General features: G+C 50.7%; 1 protein-coding gene across 1 annotated transcript; it reads left to right on the top strand.

Annotated features, from left to right (window-relative positions):
- Positions 1 to 354: 354 nt before the first annotated feature.
- On the top strand, positions 355 to 3,039 carry GADD45G (growth arrest and DNA damage inducible gamma). Its single transcript, XM_086961131.1, has 4 exons — positions 355 to 535; positions 908 to 1,009; positions 1,507 to 1,720; positions 2,278 to 3,039. Exons 1-4 carry the CDS (start codon positions 480 to 482, stop codon positions 2,386 to 2,388), a joined length of 483 nt encoding a protein of 160 aa, XP_086817257.1. The 5' UTR covers positions 355 to 479; the 3' UTR covers positions 2,389 to 3,039.
- The last annotated feature ends 12,659 nt before the right edge of the window (positions 3,040 to 15,698 follow it).

The raw sequence follows: 15,698 nt of genomic DNA, 5'->3' as shown, positions 1-15,698 counted from the left end.
GTGCGGCCTGCCGTCTGCCTGGTAACACTGGGACACAAAAGCTGCAAGACCCGGGCATTGTAGGCGCCCTTGCCCCCGCTTCACCCCGCGCCACCTGCCCCCCATCCCTCCCCCCCCCACACGTGTCCTTATGGCACGAGCCGACCGGCTCCCCCGGGCACTACATTAGCATCACAATGCTCCCAGGCGCGCTGGCCAATCAGCGGCTGGCCTGCGGGAAGGCTCCGCCCCTTCTAGGAAGCCGAGCCGCGCGGCTATAAAAGGCGGCGCCGCCGCTCTGCCTCTCACACTTCCCTTTGGATTTGCACAGCACGGATAGCTCTAACGCCTTAGCACAGACGGAACTGAGGAGCAGCACTAGCACCTCTGCACGGACTGTCACTTGCCTTCGCTACACACACTCGAGAGGAGCTTTGCCTGGACTTGTTGGCTTTGTGGATACTTGTGGATTTTGTTTTTTGGGTTGCTCACGGATTGTCATGACTCTGGAAGAGGTTCACGGACAGGAAACACCCGTGGAGAGCACCGCTGACAGGTAGGCATCGCCGCACGCTCTCAGGCTGCGGGGTGGGGGTGCGGGAGCGCGCAGCACTCCCCCGTTACTGCGGGTTGGAGTTAGTATCTGGTAATTCGTCATTGCCGGAGTTAGTATCTGGTAATTCGTCATTGCCTGCTGCTGGGTGTGCGGGGGCGGTGGGGGCGCGGGGATCCAGTCATTCCTAGGTGCGGGGTTGTGGCGCGTCGTGCAGCACTGCAGGCTGTGCCTGCTGAGGGGGAGTCCAGCAGGCTCCGGCCGCCTCCGGGCAGGGGTGGGCGGGGGTTGCAGCTGGGAAGGCGCCGCTCTGCCCGCGCTCTCTCTGTGCGCTCTGTGCACTGGTCTCACCACACTTTACTCCTTTCTTCTCAGGATGCAGATCGCCGGTAAAGCACTGCACGAGCTGCTGGTCTCCGCTCAGAGGCAGACCTGCCTGACTGTTGGTGTCTACGAGTCGGCCAAAGTCATGAATGTGTAAGTATCAGCCTCCAGAGCGTGCATGCAGCCCTTTCACCCCATGTGCAGGCCCCTTTCACTGTAATACATCTCACCCCTTACTGCATGCCCCTGAACAGCCCTGCATACCCCAACTCCCGGCTCTGTCCACGCATGTTCCTCTGAACCGGCTTTGGCTTAACCCACGGACCCGGCACTATTTGCTGCAAGGTTTCCCATTGCCGATGCCCCCTAGTGTATAAGAATGGAAAAGCCTTTTTGCATCACTATGCAATTTTGAATTATTGATGCATCATTTGAACGTGTGGTACTTTTGCTTTGCATGTGCTTGTTACCCAGCTGCTTGCAGCTTTGCTGCAGATCAGTGTCCCACAAGGAGGTAGTGGCCCCCACTCACTCGTATATGATGCATGCACCCCTTGTTATACCCCGCACTCTCAGACCCTATGTATGTATTTCATTCTGTGGCTCCTGCGCAGTGGTCCTAACGTCCGTCTCCCCCCTTCTCTCCACAGTGACCCAGACAACGTCACATTCTGTGTGCTGGCGGCCGACGAGGAGGACGAGGGCGACATCGCCCTGCAGATCCACTTCACTCTCATCCAAGCCTTCTGCTGCGAGAACGACATCAACATTGTGCGGCTGAATGACACCCAGAAGCTGGCCGCCATCCTGGGCTCCGGGGACGAGGCCGACGAGCCGAAGGACCTGCACTGCATCCTCATCACGGTAGGTTCACTCTCTGACTGGCAAGGGGCTCCTCGGGTCAGATGAATTCTGGATTGTACCACTTTGGGTATTTACGCATGCATAATTTACTGGGCCAAATTCCAAGTGATGCCCCTTACTTTTACCATGTGGCCTCTTTTAAATTATCTGTTTGCCACTTTTTATACCGTCTGCGACCTTATTTATACCATGCACATGGACGGGTTTATGTAGAAAAGCAAAACCGTGTATTCCCAGGCCAATTGGCGACATGTCTACAGGCATGTTTGTGTTACACAAACACTGCTGGGCTCCTGTTGGTAGACCACCCTGCAGCGCAGCGTGTGGCCCCAGCATGTGGAAACGTGTTTTTGAAGTTACTGCGGGGGCTCCGGGGGAGGTCTGGGCTAGTTCCCAGGATGTAGACACGCACTTTTGTAGTCATTCCAGGACTTTGGGGCACCGTGGGAGTCTCTGGGAGGGCTCGGCTAGGCCTGTGCATTGAAACGTTTTAACATATGCCCAAGCCCTGCGGTGGCAACAGTGTACTCATGACGCTTTGAACTTTTGTTTTCCAGAATCCCGGTGAAGATGCATTTAAAGACCCCGCCTTGGACAAGCTCAGCCTGTTCTGCGAGGAAAGTCGAAACTTCAACGACTGGGTGCCGTCCATCGCGCTGCCCGAGTGAAAGCCCACCCCAGGCCTGCGCATCTGAATCTTGTTGCTTTGGCAACCAACCCAAAAAAAGAACCGCCTGGTTCCTGCTTCTGAGGAGAGGCTGGTCGGAGTCGTGAGACCGGCAGCTGTTGGCTCTTGTGGAGCACAGAGTAACGGAGTACGGAGGACTGGCCCACCCGCAGGGGGTGCGGTACAAGCCCCACGCCGAACGCGGCTGGGGCAGGATGGCACCGGATTGGGAGTTGGAAGGGGTACCGTGTATGTTTCCAACCCCGATGGGACTGGTGCGGTGAGAAGGAGAAACAGAAACTTGTTCAGTGGATGGAATGACGGACGGACAGACCGAGGAGGAAGTGCGTACAGAACGGGCAGAGCTGTTCTGTACCAGCGAACTGAACTTTGGAAACTGTTGTGGTCAGCAAGGACACGCTATCATTGCCACACATGCAGAGACTTTGTGCAAACAGAACTTTAAGGACATACTTGCAAAATCAATGTGGTTTATTTTGAAGTTGTTACCCATGGCAACAGACTGTCATGGGGAAGCTGAACGCCAACAAGCATGCAAATGAAAGCTTGCAAATGAAATGTTAAGAAGTACATGCATTCAGCACTTACTGTTTTTTTAACATCTTTGAAAAAAATAAATGTTTGAAGCTCATTTTCGATTCCCTGCCTTACTGTCGGGGTGGCGGCGGGAGGAGGGTTGGGGCGGGGAGCTGCGACTCCAACACCTCACACACATTTGGCTAAGCGTTGCTGTCTGGGGCAGATCAGGTTACAGCGCTAGATTATTTATAAACCGAGACTCGACTGAGCTCATGGCCCTGCACGGTGTCTGCCCAGGCGGGTGCAGGGGAGCCGGGAGGCCCCCCAAAACACAAACCACGGCCCCGGATAGGCAGCAGTTGGGGCTCTCATTCATCCCCTGACGTGACCCCTGACCTCCTTGGCAACAGCTGCTTATCGCAACAGCTTGCCGGCCCTTGCGGAGCTGCATGTTAATGAGCTGCCATTGTGCGCCGCCCTTTGTTTGGCCTGCAGGAGGCGGCTTGCTGTTCCTTGGCTGTCGCAGGCAGCTGTTTCCTGCAGCACACCCAGTGCACTCGCTGGCCTGCCTGCATGCATTTGCACACATTAAACTCCAAACTGGTGTCTTGCTCAACCCTAACCCAGTACTCCCTGGCAGGCAGTGTTAATTCGTGTCGCCCTGCGTGGTCACGCTGGCAGCTGCTTGCCTGCAACCCAATCTGAATATTGAGTGAATAGAGAGGCCTCCCAACAAAGTGCTTGCAGGGTGAGGGGGTAGCGGGTCGGGCAACAGCAGGCCTCGCCACTTCTATGGCTGCAGCGCCTGTCAGGCTAACAGCTCCCACCAGGGCCTCTGGGCACATGCCAGGGTATCTTATGTACAGCCCAGTAATGCAAAGTCTGCATGCAGTTAAATTGGGCAGTGTAGGATTAACATGCTTGGGGTGAGATCTGCAGAGGTTCTGCACAGAAGTGTCTAAGCGTTGCAGCTCACAAATACCAGATCTGCTCTTGTTTGACCAGGCGACATTGTCTTTTGGAAGATGGTTTGTGCTCCATTCGCTCACTTTAAACATAAAAAGCGTCTTCCAAAGCACCATAACGATGCACATGGTTAGATCCCACGACCCCAACACGCACTCACGAGACCCAGCTCGTGATCTACAAATAGACAAACTGCGTTAACCCGCCTGGAGGCCCAGACTGGGTCGTCAGGGCGCTCTATGGTCTATGACATTCATTGTAGGGGGAGTCCGAGCTGTGGTGAGCGCACGATCACGCGGAGCTGCGGCCTCAGGCACTCTGGTGACCTTCCCTGCACCGGAGTCACCCGCTTGACTCGTGGTGTCCTGGCGGGGGCTGTCTCCGGAGTTCCTCGCGGGTGAGCCAGCGTCCCGGGCGGGTCCCCGCTCACCTCGCCGGGGCCAAGCGTCGCCATGCGTCAACCTCCCAAGCGCTGTTTATTGCAATTAATGGATGCATACCGAACATTCCCGGCCGCATACCGAAGGTGCGTGTGCACAGGCGAAAGGAAGCGCCCGGTGATCGGTATGTGTTGATAAAAAGGCTTACAGTATATTAACACTGCGCCTCGCCTTGGCTAGAAGAAACGTGCCAGGGGTAGTCATCTTTCCCAAAACCTCCCACCAAATGCCCTGGTGGTTAGCCCCCCCCCCCCCCCCCCCTCCCCATCTCCTCTATCGCAGCCCGTGAATGGTTAAATTCACTCCAAACAGGCACTCCCTTAAATCCAACACTCGGCTCCGTTTCGGAGGGGTTTCCAGGAACTGCTACTTTGCAGCCTTTGTGCTGGACTTAATCAGCGCCTGTTCCTGGAACAAACACCGAGCGCCTGTACTTAGGGCGGCCGCATGCAACAAGGAATGCAGGCGCACAGATACGAAGGGAGGAAAGTCCGAGCCCCCCTCTCTAGGTGAAAGGTAAACCTGTTCCGCATAAAAAAGTAACTGCGACCTTCCAGGAAGCACGCCAGCACTGCGCCCTGCTGTATTCGAAGGAAAGCTCTTCTTCGCCCCTCAGATATTGGTAAAAAAAGTGTTATTTCCAGAGGGTTGCTGCAACGTGCCAGGCCTCTGCATGCATGCATCCCCGTGTGCCAAGGGCACGTGCAGCGCGGCATACCCTTGACTCACGCCGGGTCCCTCTCAAAGCCGCATTCCAAGGGAACGAGCTGTCCGAGTGAGGCATGGGCAGGATGAGAGGCTGGCTGTGACTGTTATAAAACAGTCCCTCGTGCTGCCAGCCAGGCATGTCGGTAGGTAATACCTCGTGCCACGTGAGCTCTTTTACAAGGAGAAGGGACTTGCCACATGACCAAGCTCGACCTCCAACTACAGCCAAGAGGCCATTGGCAGCAGCAAAGGGGTTACAGTGGTGTAGTAAGGGCACCATGTCTGTAATACATGCACGAAGACCCCTAGCTGGGTTGTAAAACACATTAATGGGATACAAGGCGGCTATTGCCACTACACCCGCTGCATTAATGGTGACTACACCCATGAGGGGCTACAGTCAACCATACTGCGCTGCAAACCGATGGGACCCAAGGCTGATGCGTTTTAGATGCACCCTACACAAGGTTCGGGCGGGACTGCCACCTCAGTCCCATGTATGACCCATCTCCGTGTCAGCATTTATGCATGCACCAAGCCACCGAATCCCATGTCGTCACAAGCATATACGCGCTGTCAGGGGCGGCTGGTGACATTTGAAAGTGGTGGGCCGTAAACTAATTTGCATATTGCACCGCAGCGAGCGAGCCCGAACCACCTTGCATCCATCCATACATCATTCATGCATCCACCCATCCTGCATCCATACATCATTCATTCATGCATCCACCCATCCATCATGCATCCACCCATCATGCATCCATACATACATCATTCATGCATCCACCCATCCACCCACCCATCCTGCATCCATCCATCCATCATGCATCCACCCATCCATCCATCATGCATCCACCCATCATGCATGCATCCATCCATACATCATTCATGCATCCACCCATCATGCATGCATCCATCCATACATCATTCATGCATCCACCCACCCATCCTGCATCCATACATCATTCATCCATGCATCCATCCATACATCATTCATGCATCCACACATCTAACCTGCATCCATCATTCATGCATCCATCCACCCATCATGCATGCACCCATCCATACAGTGACAGCATTAATGGCCGACAGCAAAGTTAAGGCATCAATTAGATCTCAAATAATCCCTGCGTCCTGTTGTCCAAACACATCCACATGTCAATTCTTGCCCACCAAGGGTTCAATCTACGTTGGAACTGTTTTATTTTCAATAGCTATTCCCATAGTTTTAGTAAAATGAGCATCAACAAAATTACCAGAAGCCCCAGATTCAATAATTGGCTGAATCTTAATATTTGCCCTTTCTGCAAACTAACTCTATAAACAAAAACAAATGCTGCTGTGCTTTTTGCACTATTTGGGTCAAGAAGATCCGGGACACTACATAAAGAGAACTTTAAAGTGTGGCCTCAATCATTAATAGGTCTTCTCTTTTCCACGTACTGACTTTCACTTGTATAACTTTTAATTTGGATTTCAGGTTTCATGGGACAGTCTTTTAAAAAGTGGATGATTTTACTACAATACATGTAAAGTTTCGTTTTTCATCTTTTTGCCCTATCGTCTTAATCAACAGCACCCCATGTACATTGGCTCTGGAAATGAAGGAGTCTTAACAGAGGCCGCAGTACGAGGAAGGGAGAGAGCTCTGCCCCCCAGACAGAGGGTTATGTACCCGGGCTATGTATTGACCAGCCAATCCTGGCGCTGTATCCAGCGCCAGGATTGGCTGGGGGGGTACAATGAGTGCTCGCCCAGTCGCCCTGTGCAACCCCGGGGGCTGCGGCCCGCCCCCATGTCCTCTCTCTAAGGGTAAATTCACAGGGAAACAATCTGCGCATGCGCGGGCATGTTTGTGCCCAAAAACCCACTTGCGCAGCTGCAGCAGGCCCATCCTCTTCCCCCGCACTCTGGAAAAGTCGGGTGTCTCCCCGATTCCCGGTGAGCAGGTAGCGCGATTTTTAAAAATATTTGTATTTGGTTTTTAGTGACGACGCGGTGGGTCCATGGGGCTTAGTGGGGCTACGCCCCTACTCCCCAATGGACGCACCGCGCCTGCGCGCTGTTATTTCATAACTTCAAATTGCAAATGTAGGTGTTCTTTGCAGTCCGGGGTGTAAACAATGGTAGATTGTTGGGTTTGGGGCAGCTATGTGTATGGACAGACGGTGGTCGACAGCTGGGCTGCATCTTAATCTGATTGATGGTAAGGCTAGGCATGGATGGAGGGGTGTTCAAGGCAGGTGCTTCGGTTCTGGTATAACCCAATGCCTAGCGCACCCAGAGTCTGGCTATGCGTGCAGTTTCTTTTCTCCCCACAATATTTCCCAATGGTCACACATGCTCCTATGGTATGCGTGTTATTCACACATATCCCTAACCCACATTAACTCTCATATTCCTAATTACAACTATGTGGCAACCCCGGCTAAGGGAGTCTGCCGGCCTCAGTTAGCAACACAACGTTGGCACAAGATTCTCCAAACTCTTGATAATATTGTGATGAGTGGTGTGTCCGGTGACTTTGACACGAAGCAATGGCAGGCCTTGCACCTATGAAGCGAGGGCTCCAGAACCCTCCAGATGGACCTCAACCAGAGACCACGAGTGTAGGTGTATCTGTTTAGTCACTTCATTGCTTAATTTGAACCAGTGGTCACAGGCGGGGCCCACCAGCATTCATTTCTGGGGACCAGAACTCATTTTTCCTTAAAAGTCTTTGACCCAGAGTAACAGAGAGAAAAACAGGAGGAAGAAAATGACAGACAACAGTGACAAAATGAGAAAGCAGTGATGGAAAAGAACCCGCAGGTGTAAGATAAAGGGACAGAGGCTGTCTTCTCGAGAATTAAAGAGGCGTGAGGTTCAATCAAGACTACGCAGCCTTGGTATTTAGCATCCTAACCTCCCATAGTGCCAGCTGCCGGCTCCTGAGCACAAGCCCGGGTCATGGCATTTATTCTTTTATACATTAAATGCTGAGTCACTTTCTTAAGTGAGAATTGAGCTGACCTTGCATTCACTTTTCACATTTCCCGTAGGACGCTTAGGAATCCAGCCCGGGTGTGGCCCACACTTCACCAGAACTCGGCTATAAATAAACAGCCTTCTACCTCTGTTCTGAGGTCACTCTTATAAGGAATTCTGCATTCTTATCTACGTGCCACCTTTTTTCTGCGTTTAATCTTGAAAGTGGCATGGTAACACAGCAACATACCTTTATTAATATTTTCCCAAAAGCTTGATATAAATAGAACAGTAGTACGATTAACCAAACACAAGTGACCAAAAATAATTTCTAGTGCAAATAAAAGAGCGAACCACACACCCACACACAGCAGGATTTCCACAAACGTCATGATTGGAAAACAAGAGTCAACCACAAAAACGTAAGAACACAGCAGCAGACCAAGGTCAGGCACCTTCACCCTTTTAGTTTAAACGTTAACAAACTGAGTGCAAGAACTTCCAACAACTGCTGCTGAAAGATGCCTATTTACAATAAGAATTAAAGGCCAAAGGAAGGTGCACTACATAGAAGTCAGGACAAGTGAGTTCTTCGAAGGTTCTTCTTTTTATTGAATTCTTTTGGAAACAACAATGGCACACGGCCAACGCGTTTCGTTCCACAGTGCAAAGGGGACTTCATCAGGGCTATTGGTATATATAGAGGTTCAATAACCAGAACGATGATATCTCGTATCCGTTTGAGGGTGACAAGTAAATGTTACACAAAAAAGTAAGCGTTACCCTAATAAGATGATGCAATTCTGTAATAATTAAAATAGGAATTCCTGTTCTTCCGAGTAAGTTTAAATTAATGCTTGTAGGGCAACTGGCATTGAATCAACAAAAAATGCTTCCAAGATAGATAACCTGTATCACGTGCATCAGGACCAATACAGTCCCTCGCCAATAACTATATTTGGCTAATTTGCAGGAATCCCAAATTAGGATCGATAGCGTAAATGTCTATAGCAGGATATCACCAAGATAAACTTAATATCCTGTCCAATCAAGACTTTGGAACTACCTCCTATCTCTGTTCATACTAAAGCCAACCTTTCTTCAAGTCTAGTCTGTGCTCAGAACAAGTCTCCTTGAAAAATACCTTCAGGAACACCCCCTAGTCCCCGATTCCTGATCTCACTGTACAAACTTCTGCCTTAAAAACTGCTGTGAGCTTCATAATTGCACCTCACTCACAGCAAAACCACCAGCAAGAAACAGTTCGCTCAGGGGAGTCTGGAAACCAAAATCCGACATAGTAAAATTGATAAAACCATTGCCACGCTGCAAGAAGTTGCAAATATAATGGGGCCACAGGAGGGTGGGTGGCAGCCCAACCAGCTCTGAAAGCAGCCTTCAAGCCTCAGCTCACTGGTGTAATGGAAAGTCAGACCCCGGTTGCTCTACCTTGGCATTCTTTCCTTAACTGCTCACCACCTGCCTCATGGAGAGGGAACATGTATTTTCTCTTTGGTTGGATCTGTCCTAAAACAAGCTAGAGCTATTGTGTCCGTTCAGCCACTAGTAGCAGCCGGCATGGCTCACGGTTGGGGGATTTGTGGCGGGTGCCGCAGGGCGGGATCGCGGAGGGTGCCGCGGGGAAATTAAAAAAAAATTAAACTTACCTTTTCGTCTTCTCTTCTCCTACCTCCGATAGGAACAGGAAGCAGGCAGCCAGGCTCTCTCACCTGCTTTCGAGCCCGTGGAATTTTGGATATTAACGCAACGCGACCAAGGGGAGTGAATGTAGAACGAGGGGAGAATTATTCCCAAACATATCGGGGCTATTTTGCCGTGCCTCCCGTCTGCCAGTTTACCTAAGCTGAACGACTGCCCATTTTGACCAATTACTTTATTCCTATATGAGAGAGTGTTTTCTTTTTAGAACTATAGATCCACAATTATCTTTGTGGTTCATAAGTGCCGTGACTTTGGAGACACCTGGTCGTTGACTATTTTTTGCTCTTGTGACCTGAAATACTATAATAGATCACAGGAGGGGAATTAAACGTCTTTGTGGACACCCTTTACTTTTTACTGTGTGACTGCTGCTTGGGACTATAATAAGATATTATTAAGCCCTGGCGAAGTTCCGCATGGAACGAAACGCGTTGGCTGAGGCCTTTTAAAGCTTGAACCAATAAAGAACGTTTCGCAAGATTACTAACTTTTGTCCTTCTAATTTTGGTGCACCACCCGCATTTTTCAAGCCAGACTCCCTAAGCCAATTACAATGCTGCAATTGCAGCTTTGTGATTGGTCGGAACGGTGCCCAGCAGCCTGCATGGAGAAGGGCAGAGTGTGCATTGCTGGTTTGGGCGGCCTGAGAGGGATGACCAAACAGGTTGCACACTCAGGAGTAGGCAAACCACTCCTCCCCTGCTCAGCGAGCAGCCCTCGCCTGCCTGCCCACAATGCGCAAAGCAAACATAAAGGGGTAAGAACTGTTATTAACATTATATGTTTTGGCAGTGGGGCAATGCTTCTCCGCCCTAGTGGAAGAGCTGCCCCTGCCATTCACATTTAATTTATTTATTCCAGTTTTATATAGCAGGAACTCGACCCGAAGGTATTGGAGCACTTTATATGACCAGCAGTTACATTACTCAACTTCAATTTGTTTTAAGGCACAAGAACAGGGCTTGAGTCGGGGTACCACATGGGTGGACAGCGTCCCCGACTTATTTTACTGTGAGCTCCATAACTGGAGCAAATGGAGCCACACATTCACTCTTTGGCCTCTCTGGGGCGAGATCGGAGCTCATTCAGAACACTGCTCATGCGCTGGCTTCTCTGATGCAATCACATCTAAGGGGTGAGCGAGGGGAGGCAATGAGTCTGATGGTGGAAGTCACCTTTTGTGACGTCACTTCCTGTCGTGACGTCAGCGTCCCCCCACTTCTATTTTTAGGACTTGTGCCCTGCACAGGGAGATTAAGTGATATGCCCTGAATCACAGGATGTTAAACGGACGCCGAGACTCAAACCTGGTTCCCCAGTTCCAAAGTCGGCAGCTCTTAAGCCACATCTTCTCCCTGCTTTCTTTTGCCCTCCTGAGCCTTGCTAGATGATGAAGAACGTTTCCCAAACACTCGTCTAAGTACAACTGTTTGGGAAACATACCTTGGCAACCAGCCAAACCCAGAAACAGTGGCCCAAATCCGTGCTCCCAGACCAGGAGTACACAGTGAGTATGGGTTGAGCCGGGACTGCAAGAGTCCCATACTCTGCATGTGCCTCGACATAGTGACTTCAAGGCTTCTCCAGCGGAGCAGCCGTTCCTTTGTGCATTTCTTTTCAAACAGGAGCCCCTGCCCCAGGGGCGCGGCTCCCTAATTTATGGCTCTGATGAAAGTTTACATTTCAGCCCGTTCTTTTGCTTCCCGCTCTGCCTTTGAGCCCGAGACTGCTGAGTCACAAACAACTGCTAGGAATATGCAGTAACACCATAGTGCTTAGATCACATTTTAGCTGCTAGGATCAAAGGGTGCAGTAATCTTTTCTCTGGCACACGAGCTTCCACCCGAAGTGTATTTTTTTGCAGACATTATTCTGCTCTTGCTAACGAGGGCCAAGCCGCCCCTTTGATATTTTACAAAAGTCTCCCTCGCATCCGACTGTGTTGGCCAATCGCCAGCCGCCCTTTTATGTCTGCCGGTAGGATGACTCGGTGAGTGAATCCGCGCCGCTGAAACATGCGGTGACGTGTTCACCACTTCGAATCCTGGCGAGGCCTATTCAGTCTTCAAAGGTCCGTGAACTGAAACCATTAACGTGGCTATTATTAGCACTTGGTAGTAAATGGGCGTAGTCATTGCAGAGGCTAAAAAAGTATCTTAAATAAGGCGCCCTAATCAATAGGGTCATTCGTTTATTCACACCAACTTCATGCTATGCTTGATGCAGGACACTGAGGGGGATATGTACAAGGACGTGGTGGAGCGCAGCGTTAGCCTCCTTGGCTTAATGCCACTCTCCGCCACTTCTGAAACGCAAGGCTGCACCATATGTACAAGAATGTGGTGCAGCCTTGCGTTCCTCTTGCGATGGGGCTAAGTTTAGCAACTTAGCGCCAACGCAGGCACCCTTGCGCCAGAGAAGAGCAAGCGTGTCTGCGTGCAGGGCAGGATTGTTCATGCACATAAACAATCCTAGAAATGCCATTCTCTCTCTTCCATCTGTGCTGCTTCATGCAGCACACATGAAAGTGGCAAAATGGCATTTAACAAAAAAGTTTGTTATGTACAGGAAGGGACACCTTTCTGTACATAAACAAACAATGACATTTGTCTTTTTCCATGTGTGCTGCAAAAGACAGCAAACATAGAAAAAGCAAAAACGAGGGGAAATAATGCAATTCTACTTGTTTAGCCATCTTTTTTTTTTTTTAATTTGTTTTTATTGCAGAATTAGAAACCATTGCATACAATAAATCAACCAGCACACTCATGGTGTCCCCCCGCATGGATCGAAGAAACATAGATTATACACAGCCATTCAGCCCGTATCCCGGGGGCCGGGCGGCATAATGTTCCAGTTGCTAGCAAGACATCATGGTGAGCATCCCTGAGGGACAATGGTCGAAATCTCTTCATGTATCTGCATTTTACCCCCCCAACTCCTAACCCGTCCCCAACACCGTCCAGCATAGTCTAACATCCCGGTTCCATGGCGATACCGCGATCCCGCCCCCCAGTCCCTGTGAGGGCCCTATCATGACAGTTTCACGCGCCCCTGCCCCTGCTCCGCTATCTATCCACACTCTACAGACCCGTAAGACAGTCACAGGCCCAGAATTACCTCCGCTCCCCGATCTGGATCCCGGTGCCCAACCCACCCCTCAACAGCCCTAGAACAACACCCGTTCCCTCCCCCTCAGCAACCGCTAATGGTGTGTGCCGTGTTCCTGACTCCAGTATGGGTCCCGCTACAGATCTACTTATACCTCCGTACTCGTAAGCCTCGCAGTGTCCTCATGCCCTATCCATTCAGTCCTCATCGTCCACCAGGGAGTCACGCAGACCCTGTACTATCAATTCCCACGCACGCGCTGATTCCAGGCTCTTTTCGTTGTCAAGCTTGACTGCTTGCCTCATACGGAGCACACTCTCGCAATCAGACCACCTCAGCAAGTCATTCGTCCATCTCCTCACAGACGGCCCCTCCCTGGACTTCCAGTGCCAGGTGATCTCTCTCTGCGCCAGTATCAGCCCTAGGTCAATGAATTTACTTGTCACCTTAGTGTTTTTTGTGTGTGGGAACCAGAGCAACAAGCACGCCGCCATGTCAAACTCCACCTCCCTGTCGGTCACTGCATTGAGGAGTTCCCCAACCTCCGCCCAGTAATCCTCTAGTTTCGGGCAGCCCCATAACAGGTGATCCATATCCGCCTCCAACGCCAAGCACCTCGGACACCGCGCCTCCTGTACCTGGAAGTACCGTTTGATCTTCACCGGGGTCAAGTAGGCCCTATGCAACACATAAAAATGCACCTGCTGGAAGCGCACATTCCTCGTGCCCTTCCACGTACGCTTAAGAATATGGCCCCACACCGTGTCCGGAATGGGCCTGCGTATGCTCACCTCCCACTTCGCTTTCAGACCCAGGAGCGGTTCTAGCCCCTCATGCAACATCCTAATATGGAGGCAGGTCACCGCTTTAAAGGTGCCGGCGGCCATCACTACATACTGGCAAGCCATAGTCGTTTCCGGTTCAATGAGCCCCCCTCTCCAATGCTTTTGCATGGCCGCCACCACGGCCGCATGCAAGAGGAAGCTCCCCTCCGGCAGCCCAAACTGTTCTTGTAGCGTCTGGAAGGGCACCAATGTTCCATCAATATACAAGTCCCCCACCACTTGCAGTCCCAGCTCCTCCCATTCCAATAATGGAGACCAGTCGCCCCCATGCGGCAGCGCAGTCAGCATGCCTATCGGTATCTCCGGGGCATACGGTCGGGTCGCCTTCGCCCTCCTCAGACTCCTCTGTTTCGGTTCAGAGACCATCGACCCTTGCCGTCGCCATTTTCTTCACACTCCGGGCAACACCTCGGACGTCGTCTTACTAGGTCTTCGTGGGACTAGCGGACCCCAAAGTGCTCTCCGCCGCTCTCCAGTGGTTCCCCAACTCTTCGTAGGCCAGTTGCGCCGACCAGGGGTCGCCCCAGGTGCGGTTTTCAGGAGAAATAGCGGGACCCTGCGCGGAGCTGCAAGCTCACGCCGCCATCCCGATCGGCGTCCAAGCCACGCCCTCTTGTTTAGCCATCTTAAGACCCGTTTTTACCTGGTATTAATTTTGGGACTGCCTACTATGTACGCCACCCTTGTACATAGGGGGCAGCGTCAAAATGAATGGGTGTTGCTGTGGAACGGCCACGCAACACATACTGCCCACCCATTTCAAGCTAACCATAGCGTTAAAGGGGGCCTGATTCCAACGCAGCATTAAGGTGCAGCCCCTATCGCCACCACATCGTCACTATGGTATATACCGTTTGAATGTGTGGATGTCGTTCCTTCTCCTATCTGGCTGTCAAGTCCTGGAATGACCTGCCCTCCACCTAGGAACATCTCCCTCTCTTGCGCAATTCAGAAGTAGAGTCAAGTCAAGAAAGCTTTATGCGGTTGCTTCATAAAACAATCATAAAAGCACAATAGACTCAAGACCTGGCGCTTGGACTGAGCGCATTGAAATCACAACGCCTGGATACCCTCAGGGGTGATTCGCGTCACTCTATCAGTACTGCTTGATTGATTTTGATATTTTAGCATGTTTACAGTGTCTCAGAGCACTCTGAAGTGGCCATAAGGTCCCTTGGTAGCGCTATATTAAAAAAATCTCTCACACGAATAATTTGTTAAAATTAAATTGGAGTGCATAAGAAAGAAAGGGTGCGTGTTAGAAAAGACGCCCTAATCTAGGATGCAAACTGGGTTACCCTACCGTTTTTTTATGCAAGCTACAGCCCCCGGATAAAAAAATAGATAATTGCTGGCGGCTAGAGGGAAGTGCTGGGGGTTGGCAGCGCTCTTCATATATGTCCTGTTTTCCAACATAGCTCAAACGCCTTCTCCTTACTACTCAAAGTAATACAAGGCTAGTCATTTCTGATTATATATTGGATTGTATTTCTAAATACACAAGTGTGGACAGATTGTATGTAAGTTAGCACTAACATATCTCAGGACATTGCAAAAAACCTATACACCAGACAAAAATATCCACTAATGGTGGCGTAAAAAACACAAACGCAAACTTTGTCCCTTTTCTATACCTTCCTCAACAAGCTGGGTCAGAGACCCACTACGGCAACTGCCCAATCACAAGGCATGTCCAGGCCTGCTGCCCCCCCTCACCCCCCTCCACCATCTACTGTGTGGATTCTACAGATTGCCATCAGAGAGTCAGGGGCAAGAACACACTCACCTTAAGAGATGCCAACAACGCTGGCTCACAAATGCTAAATTATATAAGTTATATTATTATACAGAAGCCTGTAATACCTCTAGAAATACATGCCTCAAATTCTCTTATTACAGTATACTCACTTGGCACCTATTACTGTGCTGTTCTAAGTTATTACAGCTGCGTTGTGACTTCACAATGCCTCATGACAGAAACACAGGACAGTGTCAGAGGCAGAAGACTGTAA

The sequence above is a fragment of the Lissotriton vulgaris genome, chromosome 3_1, assembly GCF_964263255.1.
Source record: "Lissotriton vulgaris chromosome 3_1, aLisVul1.2, whole genome shotgun sequence".
Lineage (NCBI taxonomy): Eukaryota > Metazoa > Chordata > Amphibia > Caudata > Salamandridae > Lissotriton > Lissotriton vulgaris.
Note: the sequence above shows the minus strand (reverse complement) of the source record. Positions and strands in the feature narration are given on the sequence as shown.

Coding starts and splice junctions, on each gene's coding strand:
- GADD45G (XM_086961131.1), top strand. CDS start 480: ATGACTCTGGAAGAGGTTCACGGACAGGAAACACCCGTGGAGAGCACC. Junction 536..907: donor GTGGAGAGCACCGCTGACAG/GTAGGCATCGCC, acceptor CTTTCTTCTCAG/GATGCAGATCGCCGGTAAAG. Junction 1,010..1,506: donor TCGGCCAAAGTCATGAATGT/GTAAGTATCAGC, acceptor TTCTCTCCACAG/TGACCCAGACAACGTCACAT.